We start from the raw sequence: 19,922 nt of genomic DNA on the forward strand, positions 1-19,922 counted from the left end.
TGCTTGTTGGTGAACCTATCAAGAGATGTGCCCAGCCTACACAGCTCCAGGCTTTGGGGATTTTCCACATCAGAGCATCATTTGATTCAGTTAGTTCCCTCCAATTCTGTTCTCCCTGGGATCTGTTTTTGATGAGGTCTTTAGAACCCAACAATGGTGGAAAGAAGGGGGAAGTGGGCAGAGCAGAACAGATTTTGCTAGCTGACACTTGGTATATTTGTGCTTGTATGGAAACTTATTGCTTGGTGTATTTATGCTTTTTTTGAAGTTTTGATGTTGTTCACCCAGAGCAAATTCCCCCAAGGCCAAGTTCTCGGAGGCAGATTTTCATGAGGCAAGCTCTAACACCCTACTTTTAATCGGCAGCTCATTTTGTTTGATAAGAGACCTGGCAGAGAGATCTCATTTACTACCACACAGCAACCTGCATTCAGCCTTGGCTTGATTTTGCAATCAAATGCCTCCTTGGCCTTTGAGTACTCTAGAGGCTTGTCGACCTCAAAATCAGGCTGCATGCCAGTCACATGTTTGTAGCTCACTGGCCTGTAGGCTTGCCTTCACTCCTTGCACAAGTCTGGCTTTGGGATTCAGGTTTGGTTGCACCTAACACTCAGAAGAGAATGTAAAAGATTGGGGTTTGACAAAGCTGGCACTGGGAAAGAAACAACAGGGTTTTGGTAATCTGGATTGAATCCTGTTATTACAAACAGTCCATCAGAAATGACTGGGATATACAATATTTAGTCCTTAAATAAAATTTCAGGAAAATCTGCTTATTTCTCCCTAATAGCTTTTGTATCAAATGCATTTTGTGGACTTTTTTAAGAAAATACCACTCAGGCTCTTTAAATGATAGTTTTTGGCATTGGGTTTATTGTCAGGTATTCACCCGCCTTAGTGTACCAGAATGGCAGCATTGGCTCTATTGAAAATGTGGATGTAGGCAACTATCCACCACCACCACAGTCAGACTCCGCCTCTTCACCTTCACCTTCTTTCTCTGAGGAGAACTTGCCTCCCCCACCAGCAGAATTCAGGTAAATGGTGGAACCTCTCCCCTCTAAGAACATCCAAAAACAAAATAAAAGTTCAAAATCTGGGCCAGGACTACTAAAATAAGTTCAGGCAAGACAGCCTGTATAATAGAAGTAGTTATCATTTATCAGATGTTTGCAAGGTGCTAGGCATTGTGCTACACACCATTTATGTTGCTTAATGCCCACAAGAGTCCTTTTGAGTTAGGCACTCTTATTCCCATGTTACAGATGAGTAAAATGTAAGGCAGACAATGAATTTCCCTAAAGTCACACAGCCAAAAAGAGAGAGAGCCACAATTGACCACTCTAATTCCCAAGACTGTGTTCTTAACTATTCAATATTCTGTCTATACCTGAACAAATAGAAGTCACCAATTGTTCTTGTTTTTTTCACTTAGCTTTAACTCAGTCTGAAATGTTGTGTTACAATCTGCTGGCCATAAAGTACTTATCAGACACTTTGCCCACAATCTAGGAACCTTGCAAATAGTTACTTCCCTCTCCTATTACCTCTGGTTCATTTCGCTGCTGGGTAGACTCCAGAAAGAATGAAGCTAAGGGAAAGGGGGTAAAACTTAGACTCTGTCCATTTTGATATTTGTCAGTGTCCCTGGCAGAGGGGTACAGAGGAAAAGATTGCTTATAATGGCTGAAAAGAGACCTGAGAAATTTTTGGATTACACTGTTTTCTCAGTTACTTTTTGTCTTTCTGATGTCTGACAAATGAAAGCTTTGAAAAATGCACTTTACTCCCTGGACACTGTTTAATTAGTAACTGAATATGTTGAGGCCCCCTCAAATGGAGACTTAAAGTACAGATGCCCACTTGTCCTCTCCCCTGTTCTTCTTGGCCCTTGAAACCACTAATCCCAAATCTTCCGCCTCCCAGATCACTTCCTGCTGGTTACCCTGTCAGATGCAGCTAAGGCTTGAAGGTCTGTGGAAAATTCCAAGATGGATGCTTTCCTAAGGAGTAGCTATTAGTGCAGGGCAGATGCAAAGGTGTTAAAAGAAAACCCTCAGTCTCACACATGGCCTGAGACCTTGTAGCTACAACTGCACAAATCTGATCCCAGGAGAAGGGGAGGCTTAATCCTTTTTCAAACCTAGATCAAGAATTGGTGGCACACGCATTTCATGTCCCTTAGATCCTCAAATGGAGGCTCATTCTCAAGTGAAGATGCATGCACCTAAATCAGGTGCACCTGACTCAAGTTTGGTCAGCTCAAAATAGGTTTCCTGCCTTCATCAGATCTGGTGAATGTTAATAGCCTGAGACACAGCCCAGTGGGAGGATAGTATTTGAATTTTCATTCCAGTTCTTTCTTATGTGCATTCTTAGTCCTTTCTATTTGAGACACGATGAAATGTTAGAGTCAACCAAAAGGAGCCTAAGTTACAAGCCTACCTTTAGATGGGTGTTCACTTCCTGAGAGTGATGGTGGGTCTCTTTTCTTTGGCCTTATAGCTATCCAGCAGACAACCAAAGAGGATCTGGCTTGGCTGGACCCAAAAGATCCAGCGTGGTTAGCCCAAGCCATCCACCCCCAGCTCCTCCTCTGGGTTCTCCACCAGGCCCCAAACCTGGGTTTGCTCCACCACCTGCCCCTCCTCCTCCACCTCCAATGGGCATTCCACCTCCACCACCACCCATAGGATTTGGGTCTCCAGGGACCCCTCCACCACCTTCACCCCCATCTTTTCCACCTCACCCTGATTTTGCTGCCCCTCTACCTCCTCCCCTGCCACCTGCAGTGGACTACCCCACTCTGCCACCACCTCCCTTGTCCCAACCAGTAGGCGGTACGCCTCCCCCTCCCCCTCCCCCTCCCCCTCCAGGACCTCCACCTCTCCCTTTCAGTGGTGGGGATGGCCAGCCTGCCATACCACCACCGCCGCTTTCTGATGCCACCAAGCCCAAGTCCTCTTTGCCTGCTGTGAGTGATGCCCGTAGTGACCTGCTTTCTGCCATCCGTCAAGGTAAATCCCAGTGGGTGGGTTTGGGACCATGAAGCCTTGTTTTTCTGAAGCTGGGATGACTGATTAGGGTGATGGGGGAAAAGGGATCTGTGCCTTTTCCAGAGAATGGCTTTCATTGAGTTGTGGAGAGGTTGGAACTTCAGATCTCAGCAGACTGAAAAAAAGACTTCACACCCTGAAAATATGAGATTTCTTTCCACATTAGTCTAAAGTAAAGAATTCTTAACTTGGCATCTTGGATCTTCTTGAAAATGTATACTTTGCTGTGCAGGTAGTGAACACCTTTAATCCCAGCAACTTATCGAGGGCCCAAGCAACTTAACAAGATCCTGTCTCAAAATAAAAAAAAATGTGGCTCAGTGGTTAAGCCCCCCTGGGTTCAGTTCCTGGTACCAAAAAAGAAAATGTATGCTGTGTGTGTGTGTGTGTGTGTGTGTGTGCGCGCGCGCGCACCTATATTTTTTTCCCATTTAGAAAGTATCCCCATTTTTCCTCAGGTACCCAGGAAATATCAAGAGTCACAGTCCCAGAGAGCCCCTCTTTAGCTGCACTCTGTCACTCCCTGTGCTTTTCCATTGCTCCACCTTTTCTATACTCCCTCCCTCTGCCCTCTTTTCTTCTTTTTCTCCCTATTTCCACTTATCCCCTTTCCTTTTATCCCCTTGTATATTTTCTCCCTTTCCCTTCCTTTATTCTCCCCACCTCCTCTCTCTGTCATCATCTCATCAGCCTGGAGCATTTATTCTCTGCCAGTGGCCAGGTCTGGTCCCTAGGGGGTTGGAGTGGTTGGTTCTGTTTGTGATTCTCAAGGGACTTCTAGTATAGAGAAGACAGTCCAGAGCTGCTGAGCCCCATTAACGGTCATTGGACTTGGATAGCCCGAGTCCCACTCCAAGCCTTGTGAGAAAGTATCATCCTCAGCAGCCAGGAAAAATGCCATGCTTTAGACACACTTACAGTACCAGGATACTGATTTTTTTTTTTTTTTTTTTGGTACCAGAGATTGAACTCAGGGGTGCTTTTAATCACTGAGCCACATCCCCAGCCCTTTTATTTTTTATTTTGAGACAGGGTCTTGCTAAGTTGCTTATGGCTTTGCTGAATTGCTAAGGCTGGCCTTGAATTTTCAATCCTCCTGTCTCAGCCTCAGAGTCTTTAGGATTACAGGCATGTGCCACCATGCCCAGCAAGAACCCTCATTTCTTTTTTTTTTTTTTTTTTTTTTTGTGGTGCTGGGGATTGAACCCAGGGCCTTGTGCATGTGAGGCAAGCACTCTACCAACTGAGCTATATCCCCAGCCCCAAGAACCCTCATTTCTTAAAGCCCATCTTTCCTTCTCTTCCTGCCAACCTTTCCCAGAGGATCCTTCTTTTTCTCAATTCTGTACAGTTCTCCCACCACTAGTGGTCATTTCCCCTTAGGGCTAGATGGATTTTTTTTCCCCCCTCAGTTCTGGGAATCAAACCCAGGGCTTCACACATGATAGGCAAGTGTTCTACCACTGAGCTACATCCCTCAATCCAGGATACACCTTCTTAACCCTTCTCCCTCTCTATCACCAGGCTTTCAGCTACGCAGGGTTGAAGAACAGCGGGAGCAAGAGAAACGAGATGTTGTGGGCAATGATGTGGCCACCATCCTGTCACGTCGTATTGCTGTTGAGTACAGTGACTCGGAAGATGACTCCTCTGAATTTGATGAGGACGACTGGTCGGATTAACTCTTTCTGCCTGCCGCCCACCTCCTTTTCTTTCCTTCCTACCTTCCTTTTTTGATGCCTATCCCAATAGTCCTGTGGGAGGGGGGAGAAACAAAAGAATTTCAAGGGCCAAAGCCTTCCCTGAAGCAACCAAAGATATATCCAAGTGCTTCCTCCAAATCAACATGTATTTTCTCTCCCTATTGTCAAGAGCATGGGCTCCTGAGTTTCATAGCTAAGATGAGATGTTCCCTGGTTCCTTCAAGTGACTGTCGCATATTGAAAGGAAGGAAACCCCGCCCCAAGCAGATTTCTTTGATTGGATTTCAATGGAAAATGGCTCCTAGGGGAGAGTACCATTTTCAATTGAATTCCAACCATCTTCTGGTCCTAAAGTACTGAGAGCAGACTGTGGGGACACAGTTGTCCCCCTTTCCTGTGTCCTAAGAGGGCAGAGCAGTCTGAGTACCCAGAAGCCAGACCACCTCTTGCCTACTCCTGCTGTCTTCCCTAATCAGCAGGGTGGGGCTGCCTTTTATTCAGTGATCTTTTGACCTGGGATGTTTTTTATTCCAGGAGGTAACAGACCACTACAGAGTGTCTCATCCACTTTTCCCAGAAACAAGGTCTCTGAAGGCTGAGGCTGTTGTCTCCCTCCTAGACTCCCTCTTATCAAGTATGATGGTAAAGTGTCCTTCAAATACCCCTTCCTTGCCCTTAGGTGCCTTTAGGCTCTATAGCTCAGTTTTAACCTCTAATATCTATGACCAAACTAGCCCTGACACACAGGGACATGGGTGGGCTTCTGCTGACTGTCAGGAGCAAAGCTTAGAGACTTGGAACTACAGAACTAGAAGGATGGTAGGATTCCTTGGGTCTGCCCTCTTAAAGATGATGAGGCCTAGACAAGGGAAGTGACTTGCTCAAGGTCACACAGTTGGATAGTAATGGAGCAAGAGCCCAGACATCCTGATTCCAAGTCACCTGTGCTTTCTGGGACCAAATAATGGGCACCTGCTGGAGTCTGGGCAGAGCAGTCTTGGCTCTGTGCTGCTCCAGACCTCCCCATAGGCAGGGGTCCCAGTCGGAGGCTCGGTGCCTGTGCCAGCCCTGTCAGTGTTGCTCAGACCTTATAGCCTCTCTTGTAACCCTTTGTTGCCCCTTCCTATCATCAGCCAGCAACATGGCCTAGGAGCTGTGCTTCTGGGAAACCAGAGAGAAAAAGAAGAGGGCAGGCAGCTTTGACAGGTGCTGTTTTCAGTTTTACTGCAACTCCTCCCCCTTTTATTTCCCCAATTTAAGCATAGGTTCTACCAGCTGTAGAAACTTGAGTCCCTCAGGCTGGCAGCCGCCCCAGGTACCTGCCTTGGTGTGTGTGTGGGGGTGCCTAGCAGCCGTGAAGAGGGCTGAAGGGTGGAGGGACTCAGGGTCCTCCCTTACTGCACATGGTAATGTTCATTCCCCCACCCCCAGCCACTTCCCAGAGCTTATACACAGGTGCTATTATTTAGGAAAAAACTGGTCAGCTCTGGCCAACAGCAAGGTTTTTCTCTTCTGCCCCAACTATTGTGTGGCCTCTCATGCTGAAATCGGCTTCTCCAGCTTTCAGAGCCTGAAACAAAGAGAAAAAGGATCTGTCTCTACCCAGCACAGCAAATGGTTGTAGTAATTGCCAAAGCCCTCATAAACCCCTCCGGCTTGAGGAGAGTATAATCGTGGGCACTGCTGCCTGCCCTTGCTGAATACCTCCCTCTGCCTCCTTTCTTGAACTTAGGATGTGGGGAGAGCCTGCAAGTGCCAGAATATGCTTCTGCTGCAGCTACTCCAGAGTGTGTCCTCCTCCTATTCCCCAGATAAGGTATCTTCTGCACAGGGCTTGGCACCCAACTCCATGCTCAGCACACCAGGCTGGGCCTGCCCAGCCATGTCCCCTACTTGCACTTTGGAAGCCGAAGGTCCTTTTATCAGAACCCTGAAATGCTGTTGAAGGTGCCCCCGCTGCAGCCCAGCAGCGGCTGGAGAAGCAGGTGGAGGGAAGTGTTTCTCCCAAATAGGAGTCCTGGGGCCTGGCCAGGCCAGGGTTTGGGCCTAATGGCTGTGAGTAAATTACCCCCATCCTCCTTTCCGGAAGAGGGGGAGCCAGAGCCACTCACTATCATTCTGCTCTGACCTTGAAGGGGGTGGTGTTGGCCTGGCTTCTGGAATGGACAGAGTCCACCGCAGAAAGGGCTGGGGGCAGGAGGAGGTGGGGAGGGGCCCTGCCTGCGGAAGGTAGGATTAGATCATTAGCTCAGTGACCTCCTAGGGTTTCGATGTGCTGTGTTCTCATCCTACAGCTGGTTTGGTAATGATCTGCAAGTCCCGGAGAGCAACAGCACAGCTCTGCCTGACGCTCTCATTAAAATCTATGCAGCCAAGCTCGGCGCTTTGTAGCAGCCGGCCTTGCGAAGCCTCCTCAGCTCGGGGGGCTGGGGACCCAGTCAGCTGAGAGGCCCTCTGGGCTCTACTTATGCATATGTGCACCAAAAAAAAAAAAAGTGCTTCTTGAAACCCAAAGCCCTTTAAAATGATAAAGGATCCAATGCAGGTAGATATGTCTTTGGAATTCTATAATTGTAGGATACAAAGTTTAGTGATTATTTAAACCAAACAGCTGAGGCTGGTAAGAGTATGAACAATGGCCTGTGAGGGCTCTTAAGTACCAAAGCCAAGGAGCCACCTTCCTTCCTGGTCTGCCCAGCCCAGCCCAGGGGACCTGCCCCCATTCCTGTGGCCCAGGGGCCCAGCTTCCAATCGGCAGTGTCAGAAGTGACTTGTGGCTTTGCCTTGGTCGTGAGATGATTTCATTCCAAAGGAGCAGGCTGGGGGGGGGGGGCGGTGTTTGATCCCTTGGAGGCTCAGAGCAGCTGGCCCAAGCTCCAGCTTGCCTCCAATGGAAGCTTGAGCGCCCTCAGAAACGACCCTGACCAATGTCACCGCAGAGCCGAGGCGGTGTTGTCAGGGCTAATGTGAAATCTCTTCCCGTGGCGCCGATCCTCCGACTCTGCAGCGCCAGCTTGGACAGATTGAGGTCTCTGAGGCTTTGGTGACCCTGCTTATGCATTCCCACCGTGTCCCTGCTCTGCTCTAGGACTGCCTCCCTCTGCAACCCCTCACCTGACCTCAGGGCCTGGGGAGGGAGGCAGTGCACCACGCCCAGGCGCTTCTGCTCAGGAGAGATGTCAGCCTTCCTGGGGGGCAGCAAGCTTTGAGCTCTGCCAGGGGGCAGCTGGCCAGGGTCCAGCTGATCTGGGACCAGGTGTCCCACTGAAAAGTGCCTTGCTGTGCCTCCTGCCACATTCACTTTCACAGTGCCTCAGTGAGGGCAAGGAACAGTTCTGTTACTGTATTAACTTCATTGAGTTAATTCACTTGAGAAACTAACCAATTTTTACTTTCTGTCTAGAATGATGTACATGTAGGAGAGTAAGCTGTAATGCTCCCAAAGTGCCTTGTTTTCTCTGATATAAATATATTTATAAGGACATATTCCAATGGGTTCTTGGGTATGTTTGCCACATGGAGATTTTAGGGCATGGGCAAGTATAGTGGGGATGCCTTCTGCAAACAGGCCCTTTCCCCTGAGAATGGGGAAGGGGCTCTTCAGTTGGAAATCCAAGCAGTGGGGTTAAGTCAAACCCCCACAGTTACCCTTTCCTCCTCTGCCCTGTTTTTCTAAGACCCTGGAAGGATATCCAATTGTTTGAATCCCTGCAGCTCCAAGCCTGGTCTCATTTGCTTTCCTGCCAGGCTCATGTGTATATATATACCTGTATCCCAGTGATTTGAAGATTCCATGTAACTATTATGTATACACATGAATACTTAAATACCAATATTTTCAATAATTTGATAGTCTTTGTAGTCACTCAGCCACCTCTGAGGGTGTGTGTGAGTGTGTGGGGGGGTGTATGTGTGTGATGGGAGAAGAGATTAGAAGGGGCAATACTGATAGCCACGGGCTGTGACAGCTCAGAGGGGTTCAGCCTGGGTGGGCTCAAAGGGCAGGAGGCTTCTGGGCAAAGACCCAAGTTGGGGGACCAGAGGTGCAGACCCCCAGGCCTCTTTCCCCATGAGGAGGGGGTGTGTGCCAGATACTGGCTGCTGACAGCTCCTTCCACCAGGCAGGAGAGGAGCACAGGCTGAATGCTGATGCTGCCTCCCAACATCTGGCCGGCATCTTGTCTGCCTCTCAGACCCATGCAACTTACCTTAAATAGAACGATTTACAATGGAATCCGATAAAAGGTTTAGGCTGCTCCACGCCCCCTCTCCTGCCTGGGGAAGAGAAGGGGGCTGGGTTTATATTCTGACCCAAAAAAATGACCTACCCAGGAAGCAACGGTTGTTCAGAGCACAGCTGCTGCGGGTAACTCTCCCTGGGGGTAATTTATGATCAGACACCCAGTTCCGGGCCCAGCAGACGCAGTGGGGTGGCCCCCCCAGAGAGGGGAGGGAGCAGAGTTGGCGACTGCAGGTCATGCCTGCTGCTAGAGGGACAGAGTCACCCACTGATGTCCCAGGAGAGGGGCAGAAGTTTTGAATTGTCAGCAACTGCTGCGCCAGCCGCTCTGAGCTCATCGCTGGAGGTGGGGATGCAGGGGAGGGGGCTTATAGCAGGCTCGCCCTGCAGAGCCCCTCTGCTCCACCCTCCTGCTCAGGCCTGTGTTTAGTCAGCACTTGGCTGCCCGAGGCCAGTGACTGACAGGCAGCCAGAAGCCCGCCCTGGCAGAAGACAAAATGGTGGTGTTGGGAGCCGCCCTTGCTAGGGAATTGGAGGGAAGGAATGTGGTTCTGGGAAGAAGAGGCCTGAGCTTGAATTCTGGCTCTGCCACTTGGGAGCTGTGACCCTGTGCAAGTCGCTTCACCTCTGGGATAATCCTGAGAAGAATGAGCTCTTACTGAGTACCCACTACCTGCCAAAGACTGCATATGCTTAATTTCAATCTTTAGAAGCAGGGGTCTCCTGTTTTACACAGGAGTAAAACAGGTTCACGGAGGCAGTAATTTACCTAAGGTCATGCAGCTGGCCAGGGACAGCCCACACCCCATTCACTGTGCAATTTCTACATCCTAGTATCACAGTCTTTAGTGTGCTAAGGGTATGTGTAAAGTTTCAGTTACCTGCCACACACTCTGGTGACAAGTTTTAAAGGTGAAATAACAAGGGAGGGTTTATTTTTGCTCTTAGAAACGCTTTAAGCAAGTTCGACTGAGGGCCCAGCTATCCTAGACTTTTGAGGGTAAGTAGCTGTGCCCTCATCTGCCTGAGATGCTGCCTCCCAACACCTGGCTGGCATCTTGGCACCCTAGATTTGGGCTGGGCTTCACACAGACATACTGCCCAGTACACAAATGCACACGCACATTTTTTGCACATTCAGAGGCACATGTATGAGTGGCACGCAACCCAGGCATAGGGACATTGTGTGCAGACCTCTACCCTGTGCAAACAAGGACACAAATCAGTCAACTGTTACAGGAACATACATAATTGCAGGCAAACCTCACACAAAGTCCTTCCAAGCCACCCCTCCCTACTCGCTGCTCTGCCAGTTGCTCACTGCCCCCTCCTGGCCACCTAGTGGCCAGGGCAACCTGGCACCATTTCCTGAAGTTCTCTGAGTGGTTGGCAGCCAGCTCCTTAGATCATGGGGCAAGAGCAGTTTCAGATAACTCGCCCTTAGTTCCAGGGGAAGTGGGTCTAGAGGGGATTCTTGAAGCTTAAGGACAAAAATAGCCTTTAACAGCCAAAGGAATCTTTCAAGGTAGAGTTTGTCTTGTGATCTGTGTCTTATCATCACAGAAGGGCAGGTAAGATTTGAGCAAGGGGTCTGCATAAACAACCTCCCATGTCAGCAGATCACCACCCTGCCCTGCCCTGAGAAACTAAGCACACATGTGCACATGTTCTCATATATGCTACAGAGGAGAGGACCTGCCAGCCAACCAATCAGAGGCCGGTTTTTCTAGCTCCCAGCTGGCTGTGACCTTCCTGGACCACAACTTCCTCACCTATTCAGCAAAGAGTTAGTCTTGATGATGGATGTGGCCCCTTCACTTTGGTCTTCACCATCTTGGGTGCTGACACTGCTCCCAGATGTGTCTGGGCGGAGTACATCTGTAAATGTGACTCAGTGGATTGCTTAGGACAGTTTTGGAAGGATTACCAACACAATCTTTTATGCCTTATTTTAAAGATAAGTAAATGAAGCACAGAGAGGCACAATAATTTACCCTAAGTCACACAGCAAGCTGAAAGCAGGTGAAGAAATAGAAAACCTCTTTTTTCCAAAACACCAGAAAGCAGAGCACCTTATGGGGTTGGGCCCAGAGCCAAGGAGTCTTGAGTTCCAAGGGCTAAAACCATAGGCTCTGCTCTTTGGTCTGTGAGTCCTGATAGGATCCCTATGGCTGCCCGAAGTCTTGGAGAGAGCCCAGAGAAGGTCTGAGGCTTAGACATTTAGCACAGAGGCTGGGAAAAAGTAATTTGGAACCCCAGTGGGTTCTGCCACTTAGCAAGTAGGACCCCCCATTAGCAGACTGAGGGGACTTATGACTAAAGGGGCTTCTGCATAGCCTGTGGCCACTTGGTAGCTCACTTATCAACGTGTGTACACATGAGTGATGTGTACGTGTGTGTCTGGACTCCATGTATATAATTATACCTGTGGCTGAATGTTTGTGCATGTATAATAATATATGGGAGAATATTCATGTGTGTGTAGCATGTAAGTATGTTTGCAAACTTGTATATGACTGTGTTTGTGTGGCTAGTTGTGTATGTGTGTGTGCAGAATATTCTTTTTTTTTTTTTTTTTTGGTGTTAGGAATTGAACCCTAGCATACACACCTCCAGCCCCTGTGTATGTTTGGATATACATATATAAATGTAATCTGCATATTGGACAGGTGACTAAATGCACACATAAAACCTTGCTTGTAGGACAAGGGATATAGTTCCATGATAGAGCACTTGGGTACCATGTGAGGCCCTGGGTTCAATCCAAAGTGCTGAAAAAAAAAAAAAAGAAAAATAAATCTTGCCTGTCTGCTTACATACAGACTCAGATTCAGATGATCATTGAATTGCTTGTACATGAGCAAAGGTTCACATGTATTTTTGTGCAGAGTGGGGTGGAACATACCTAAACATGAGTGGCGAGTGTGTCAATGTGCATGCAAGAATGGCTTCACATGTGACGATACATATGAATCACAAGAATGCCTTCTCAACAGGATGATGTAAGTGTTGTCCCCAACCTTGGAATGCAGGGTGCCCTGCCTGGCTCCAGTCAGGGACTGGGTTCACAGCACCCCCACCCTTACCCTCCATGTGCTCCCTAGTCCCCAGACCCATCCTGCTTGGCCAATTTGCAGCCTTCCCAGCTCCTGGGAAGGCCTGCAGCAAAGTCAAGGGGCTGGTGGCCAATTAGCAAAGGGGTTAATCAGAGATCTGGGGACCCCTAGGGGGTAGGAAGCTGAAAGCAGGCATGGGGTTGGCAGCAGCTTGAGCTGCCTGTCCTAATACTGGGGGAGGGGAGGCCAAGACAGCCTGTTGGTACTGGAAACCAGGTGGATTCATGATTGCTGAGCACTGACAGTAGCAGGGAGCATGTGTGTGTGTACACTGTGAAACGGTGTGTGTACATGCATTCTAGTCCTTGAAAGTGGTCTTGCATGCATTAATGTATACATGCCTATGCATACCACCTGCGTACATTCGTTCAGGTTTCTATCTGTGTATACATGGATGTACAAAGGCATGCAAGTGGGTTTGCTTACACAAGCATGTCTGAATCTGTTTGCACATAGTTGTGTAGAAGGGTAAGTCTGTATACACATGTGCAAGGCATGCACACACATTTAAGTATGTGTTCCAACATGCAGTCGTGTACATATAAAGTGGCTGTGATCTGCCTACACATGTGCAATGGTATATCTGTGTGCACAAGGATGCATGCACTGCTGCACTGATGCATATGAATATCTGTATGTACGTGTGCGTGTGTGTATGTGTGTGTGCGTGTGTGTGTGTGTGTGTGTTTGGAACATCTGGACACCTGGCTCCTACTTGTGCTCCTGTGCATGTGTCAATGTGCTCAGTTCTCCGCATGGAAGGAGCTGGGGGATGCAGGGTTCACAGTCTCCAGGCTCTAGGAGGGAATCTGACAGACAAGCCTTGCCGCAGCCCCCGGGCCCCGGGAGCCTGTTTTCCAGCCTGTAGAAGCTGTGAGCCCGTGAACTCATCTTATATTAATAGCTGCTGTCTCCGCACTTATTGCAGGGAGAGGCGGTCATGGCCCCAGCGAGGGTTTGGCCCTCAGTACTCCCCCCCCCCCCAACACACACAGGACCAGGGGAGAAGCAGAACATGTGTGGGCCCCATCCTAGGCCCAGCCTGGCAGGAAGAGAGCCAATACAGGGAGCAGCTTGGGCCTCTGTATCTGGTTAGGATCAGGCATGGGGTTAGAAAGCTGGCAGAGGCAGAAAGGCCCCCATACACACACACACATGCTATGCTGAGCCACTTGGAGCTGAGCACAAGAGGAGTCTGAGGCTGAAGGAGACAGAAGGCTCAGTCTGAGGGGAAGACACTGTCCTGCCTCAGGGGATCTCGTCCAAGGCAAAAGATGTGACCCTGCTCTCAGAGATCGTCAGAGATCCTAAGGCTGTGACAGGGCCCAGCTCTCAGGAATGCCTGCTCTAAGGGAGAGACATGACCTTGAATTCTGGAGTCCCTTGATCTGAGGAGAGACAAAGAGAGTTGCTTTCAGGAGCCTTCGGTTTGAGGGAACAGACATGCCTCTTCTCTTAGGGACCCTCAGTCGAAAGTGAGCGACAGCCTCACCCTCCGGAGCCCCATTCTGAGGAGGAAGCAAGACTTCCCTACACATGATTACTGGGGGGTGGGGGGAGCTGTGGGAAGGTGTGTTGTATGAATCATCTCCACAGCCACAGCAGGGCTCAGCCAAGGGGGCCTCTAGGAGGAGGCATGCAGTGGGGGTACAGAGAAGACTGGAACTGTGTCCACAGAATCCTGGGAGATGAGAAACCCAGCCAGCCCACCACACACTTAGTCTCCCCCAAATGCCTCAGATCCACCATATAACGACACAGACAAGACAAAAACCCTTGGCGTGGATCCCGAGAACAGACCCTCCCAGACATAGGATAGAAAGCAGTAGGTCTTTGTTTGGGCCCTAGAGCCAGAAGCTGGAATGAGGACACCAAGGGCCAAGCCACACCCAGCTAGAATAGGCACCTGACCCTTCCTTGTGGACCTTGGTGAGGGCTTCTCAGGAGCATCAGGAGGCAGCAAGGAGATTCTTTTATACATTTCCCCTTAAAGGTCTGGACATAACCTGGAGACCCCCAGCTTTCCCCAGCCTGGGCTCAGACCACCTTGTCCCAGTTCCTGGCCCACTGTTTCTGAAACCTACTCCTTTAACCATGAAAAAAATCGATTTGGAGATGAATGAACTGGGTTCAAATCCTAACTCAACTGACTGTGACTTTGGACAGATTGATTGTCACCTTTCAGAGAGGCCTTTCTTTTGGGCACCTTCATTTAAAAAGTACTCATATATTCTTTCTTCCTACTTTTCTTGTCTCTGAAAACTTATCAACATTACTTTTTTTTCTTTTTCTAATAATGGAGATTGAACCCAGGAGTGCTTTACCACTGAGCTACATCCCCAGTCCTTTTTATTTTTTGAGATAGCGTGTGTTGCCAAGTTTCTAAATTCGTGATCCTCCCTGCCTCAGTCTTCCAAGTTGCTGAGATTATAGGCATGTGCCACCGTGCCCAGCTCCCAATATTACATTTTTTAAAAAATCTCTTCTTTTTAGGGGTTGTGGCTCAGTTGCAGAGCACTTGCCTCCCACGTGTGAGGTGGTGGGTTCAATCCTCAGCACCACATACATACATACATACATACATACATAAAAATAAAGATATCGTGTCTAGCTACAACTAAAAAAAATTTCTTTTTTTTTTTTTTTAAAAAAAACCCTCTTCTATTTAATGCTATCTGTGGTGCCCTTCTCCTAATCGTTAGGCTCTGTCTGTAAATGAATGGAGGCCCATTGCCTCCATTCTCAACTCTCTCTTGTGAAAAGTGGGGAGTGATAGCACCCATCTGATGAGGGCAGGGTGGTAGTGTGTGAAATGTTTGGCTCAAAGTTTGAACTTGGGGAGGCACTTGTGGAATATATGTGTGGGGTCTCTTCCCAGGGCCCTGGTCAGGCCTCTGCATTTTGTGCTTGGGCCTGTTGGCATGTCTACCACCTAGACTCCTGCAGCCACTGCTGGGGAGGGGTTTTGAATACCAGGCAAAAGAGCTATGGGCAAGGAAATGGAGAAGGACTTGTATCCTAGCCTGGCACAGCTGGATGAGTTTGAGCAAATAGCTGCTCTTTTTTGTGTGTCTCAGCCTCCCTGATGGTGGAGTAGGCCAGAAATGCTCCTCGGGCCCCACCACTAGGGTTTGTCCAGCTATAAGGCCTGAGAAGGTGGGAAGCTGGCAGGTTAGAGTAGTCAGAGATCCCTCTTTTTTTTTTTTTTTTTTGCTGGGGGAGGTACCAGGGTTGAACTCAGGGGTACTCAACCACTGAGCCACATCCCCAGCCCTATTTTGTATTTTATTTAGAGACAAGCTCTCACTGAGTTGCTTAGTGCTTCACTTTTGATGAGGCTGGCTTTGAACTCACAATCCTCCTGCCTTAGCCTCCCAAGCCTCTGGGATTACAGATGTATGCCTCCACACACAGCCAGAGATCCCTCTTGAGCCACACCCCAAATCTGCTCCTGCCTCCCTGATGAACACAATTTTCTGGGGTTCTCCTTCTCTCCCAAACATCCAAACTTGGGTCCCCAAATGCACTTGTGTATAGCCACTCACCTTTACTTGGGAAAGAAGTTTTTCTTCTAGCTCCATTATGACCAGACCCTGTCCAAACATCTCCCAAATGTGGGCCACTGGCCCTGAGAATATAAATCAGGTTCCAGAATGTCCTAAACCTTAGACTTGGGAAAGAAGGAAGTGAGAGGACATTGCCTAGGAGACAAGAACACAGATTCTGGAAACAGATGTTCCCTATTTGAATCCTGATTTAACCATTTCCCAGCTATATGACTTCAAGTCAATCACCAACCCCCTCTCAACCTCAATTTCTTCATCTGTAAGAAGACAATACTATATATGTCAGGGGATGCTTGTTTAGTATGTAGGAGGCAACGTGCAATACCTACTCTTTGCAGAGTGCCTATCCCACACAGTAAGCACAAACTATTAGAAGAAAGGGTATTTTGAGGGTGGGGGACAGTACTGGTGATTGAACCCTTGGCCTAGGACATGTTAGGCAAGAGCTCTACCATTGAGCTACATTCCCAACCCAGAAAAGGGTGATTATTATGAAGGAAACAGATATGCTATGTGCATATTCTTCACATCAGAGCCTCAAACTGGCTCATGTGGGTAGGATGTGGGCATCTTCAGAGCTAAGCACCCTGGTCCTCAGGAGTATGCAAGGCAATGCCCAGGGCTGACCAGAGAGGCACTGATATCCTGGGGGGATCAACCACACTTCATCCCACCATTAGGCCCCTCTAGCCTGACCTGACCCTCTCATTCTGGTCTATCCCTCATTAGGCGCAACTCTACACACACACACACACAAACATATTTATCACAAAATCATTTTTTAATGAGTTGGGTCAGGGGGACAGGAACAGGGAATGCGCTGGGGACCATACCCCGGCTGGCAGAGTGTGGGGGGGTGTTGGCTCTTGCCCCTCCTCCTCTAGGGCACCTCAGGGTGAGGCCTGGCCCCCAGGCCAGGGCTAGGGCGCTGGATGCCAGGCTCAAGCAGCCTTAGAGTTGATACCGGCTACCTGGTCAGGCTGCAGTCCCCACAAATGGCCACCAGAGGGCAGCCGGCCCCCAGCGCAGAGGAATTCTCCGTTGCTCAGGTGATGGCTTTTTAAAAAAATAAAAAACCAGAGGCTGGTGTGTTCCTCCTGCAAACCCGAGGGGGGCGGGCCTGGGGAGAAGGCTCTGGTTTCTATGATCTCTTCGATAAAAAATAAGCAAAAATAATAACAAAATACGTGGTTTCTCTCTCCATTTCCCTCCTCCAGGAACTGAGGTCAGAAATGGGGGTGTGGGGATTGGGAATACCCTGGTATGGCCTAGGTTTCAAGGTATGGGTCTCTTTTTTCCCCTTATCACCCATAAATAAACTTATAAATAAATAAATAATATACTTTCTTTGTATGTGCAATATATATATATAGATATAGATAAATAGATAGATAGATTTTCTCCTATCTAGGCAACTAAGTGACTAACCTCTCTGACTCTTGAGCTCAGAAATCCAAAAGTAAAGTGACATGGCTAAGGACAAGTTCAGGGGAGGGGAAAGATCAAGGGCTTGAATGGCACTGTAAAACACCCAGCATTCTGTAACTGCAAATCAGCTGGGCTGTGGGACATTTCTAAGTGGAATCCTGACCACCTGGAACATTCTAGAACCATGGAACCAGCTGGGCCCCTGCAGTCATCTTGAACAGAATCCTGAAACACCCAATGTCCTAGAACTCCAGAACCAGCTGGGTCTTGGGGTGTAGAGCTGGGGATTTGGAACAAAGCCCTGGAGGACCTAACATTCTGGAATTTTGTAGTGATCAGGGCTGCAGGGGTCACCAGGATGTAACTACACATCACTGGGGGAGCGAGATCGAAAGGGAATCTTGGAAGAGGAACAACAGCAGCAAATGGCCCACAGCACCTTCTGCACATCCTGATTGCGGAAGGCGTAGATGATGGGGTTGATCATGGAGTTGTAGGTGGCAGGGAGCAGGGTGAGATAGGTGTAGAGGGGTGGAGAGCGGGCATCACCCAGCAGGCAGTAGACAGTGAAGGGCAACCAGCAGGCAGCAAAGGCGCCGAGCACCACGGCCAGTGTGGCAATGCCCTTGCGGGTAGCCACATAGTGGGAGGCAGGCAGCAGGTGCCGCTGAAGGGCGATCTGCTGGGCATGGCGGCAGACGATGCGGCAGATCTGGGCATAGAGCTGCAGCATGATGCCAAACACCATGAAGAAGGCAATGGCCAGGACTACCAGATGGTTCTTGGAGAGTGGATATACCACGCCACACGTGGTCAGCCCATCCAGACAGTTCCAGGCCAGCACAGGCAGCAGCCCCAGGCCTAGGGCACCCCCCCATACTAGAGCCAGCATCACGTAGGTCCGAGTCACTGTTGTCTCCGAGTAGTAGGTGAGGGCATTGTACAGGGAAAGGTAGCGGTCGACAGTGATGGCCAGTAGGCTGCCAATGCTGGCGGTAAAGGCCATTGCCAGCACGCCAACAAGCACCAGGCTCATCTCTGCGGAGCCTATGCAGAAGACAGCAGCGAAGTGCAGGACCAGGCCCAGGCCTGCCAGAAGGTCTGCCACAGCCAGGCTGCCCACCAGCAGGAACATGGGAGCACGAAAGGCAGGAGTGCCCACGATGATGGCCACCACCAGCGCGTTCTCACAGGACACCAGGGTGCCTGAGATGCATAGCACCACATCCCAGGCCTTGGGTGAGGGCAGTGGTGCAGCTGGGCCTGTGGGCCCTTCTGCAGGGCCCACGCTGCTCACGTTGACGTTGCCTGGGCCAGCAGAGAGCCAGGCTAGCGGGCCGCCTGCACCCCACATCATGGTACCTGCAGGAGAAAGGCCCTGTGAGATGCTGGCAGGGCTGGTGCTGATAGGAGGGGTCTGGAGGGAGTGAGGTGCCCTTCAGGATAAGTGGTGCAGCCCAGATGCCTTGTCCCCCTATTCATGCCCTAGGGCTCTTCCCAGGATAACTTTGTCCTCTCTAATGCCTCCAGACCTTTAAACAAGGGTATTTATTTATTTATTTATTTTTTTCCCTGAGGATCCCTGTCCTATATCTGTTTACCCTCCCTTCCAGTCCTCTGGGTCCTGCAGGCCTCTTTCCCACGTGTGTAATCAGAGAACTAGATGAAAGGCTACCATAAGTGAATGGGGGAACCACAGAATCGAGGCGATGCACCAAAAGGCTCAAGATCGGGCGGGGGTGGGGGAGAGAATCATCTCGAGTCTAAGGGAAGCTCTGCTTCCTCCCATCAGAGGATGACTCGGTTTCTGAGGCTCTCAGACCCCTCACGATTCTCAGCACAGCCGGCCCAGGCTCCGCCCCCAGGGAAAGCGCGTGAAGCTCGGTCAGCCCCCATCCGACATTCCTAGGGTAACAACACCTGGGAACTCAGCCCCCCACCCCGCACGCTCTCCCAGACTTCTGTCCCCGGACTGACCCCTCTTTCTGTCTTGAACCCCTGGATCTCTGTGAGCCATTCCCCGCTGGAAGTCTGGATCCCTGAGTCAGACTCCTCCTTCTGCCGGGACACCTAGATCATGGGCCTGACTCCGCCTCCTGCCCCAATATTAGGATCCCTAAATCAGACACCTCCCGCAGCTAGGACGCCTGTGTCCCTGCCCTAGCCGTCTCCAGCCCGCCCAATCTCGGACGACTGTCCGAACCTCCAGAACCTTGGGTCCCTGCAGGGATGCTCACCTTTCACCGGGTCACCCAACTGACTGCTCCAGCACTCGAGCACTTGGGTCCCCGTCTGCTGACCCAGAATTTGCTAACCCAGAATCCCAGCCTTGACCTCCGACCCTTTCGGCCAGCGGCAGGGAGCCTTCGACCGGCCCAGTGCCCCATCCGGTGTGCCCTCCAGGATGCCTGGTGCCCGTGGCAGGGCCCCCTACTTACCGTTCAGGACAGGGCGCGGCCGGGCCGCGGGGAGGGTCCTCTTGGGTCCTGGCAGCTCAAGGTGTGCGCGGACCCCGAGAAGCCCCCGCGGCCGCGGGAGAAGCGGCGTGAGTCACCCCGCCCCGCCCCGCCCCCGGCCACCGGTTCAGTGACGTCAGCGGCCCAGTAGGCCAATAGGCGCGGTGCGCTGGGGCGCAGCGCGCGTTGCGCTGCATAGTAATGAGGCCTCGCACCGCCCGCTCCCCCATTCATAAAAAGCGACCGTGGCCGCGGCCCCGCCCCCTCCCCATCGGCCCGCGCTGTCCTTGACGCGGCGCCCTCTGCGGGCCAGGGGTTTCTGGGGCTCTGGTGGAGATCCTTGGAGAAGTCTCAGGG

At 50.3% G+C, this 19,922-nt stretch overlaps 2 protein-coding genes across 4 annotated transcripts in view; one reads left to right on the plus strand and one right to left on the minus strand.

The window, feature by feature from the left end:
• Positions 1 to 8,604, plus strand: part of Wasf2 (WASP family member 2) — a 74,015-nt gene extending 65,411 nt beyond the window's left edge. For all 3 annotated transcript variants that reach the window (XM_046468701.2, XM_046468700.2, XM_046468703.2), the window contains 3 exons: positions 882 to 1,037; positions 2,506 to 3,017; positions 4,581 to 8,604. In XM_046468701.2, coding sequence (XP_046324657.1) covers positions 882 to 1,037; positions 2,506 to 3,017; positions 4,581 to 4,738 — 826 coding nt within the window. In that variant the 3' untranslated portion in view covers positions 4,739 to 8,604. The remainder of the gene's footprint in view (positions 1 to 881; positions 1,038 to 2,505; positions 3,018 to 4,580) is intronic.
• A 7,786-nt stretch (positions 8,605 to 16,390) lies between these two features.
• Gpr3 (G protein-coupled receptor 3) lies at positions 16,391 to 19,653 on the minus strand. Its single transcript, XM_046418875.2, has 2 exons — positions 19,548 to 19,653; positions 16,391 to 18,471 (listed from the first exon to the last, which is right to left on the minus strand). Exon 2 carries the CDS (start codon positions 18,464 to 18,466, stop codon positions 17,474 to 17,476), a length of 993 nt encoding a protein of 330 aa, XP_046274831.1. The 5' UTR covers positions 18,467 to 18,471; positions 19,548 to 19,653; the 3' UTR covers positions 16,391 to 17,473.
• Positions 19,654 to 19,922: the final 269 nt, after the last annotated feature.

The sequence above is a fragment of the Marmota monax genome, unplaced genomic scaffold (assembly GCF_021218885.2).
Source record: "Marmota monax isolate L192 unplaced genomic scaffold, Marmota_monax_Labrador192_F-V1.1 WCK01_AAM20220418_F8-fsc00008, whole genome shotgun sequence".
In the NCBI taxonomy this organism is placed as follows: Eukaryota; Metazoa; Chordata; class Mammalia; order Rodentia; family Sciuridae; genus Marmota; species Marmota monax.

What these genes read in the sequence shown, in the direction of transcription:
- Gpr3 (XM_046418875.2), bottom strand. Translation starts at nt 18,466, where the DNA reads ATGATGTGGGGTGCAGGCGGCCCGCTAGCCTGGCTCTCTGCTGGCCCA.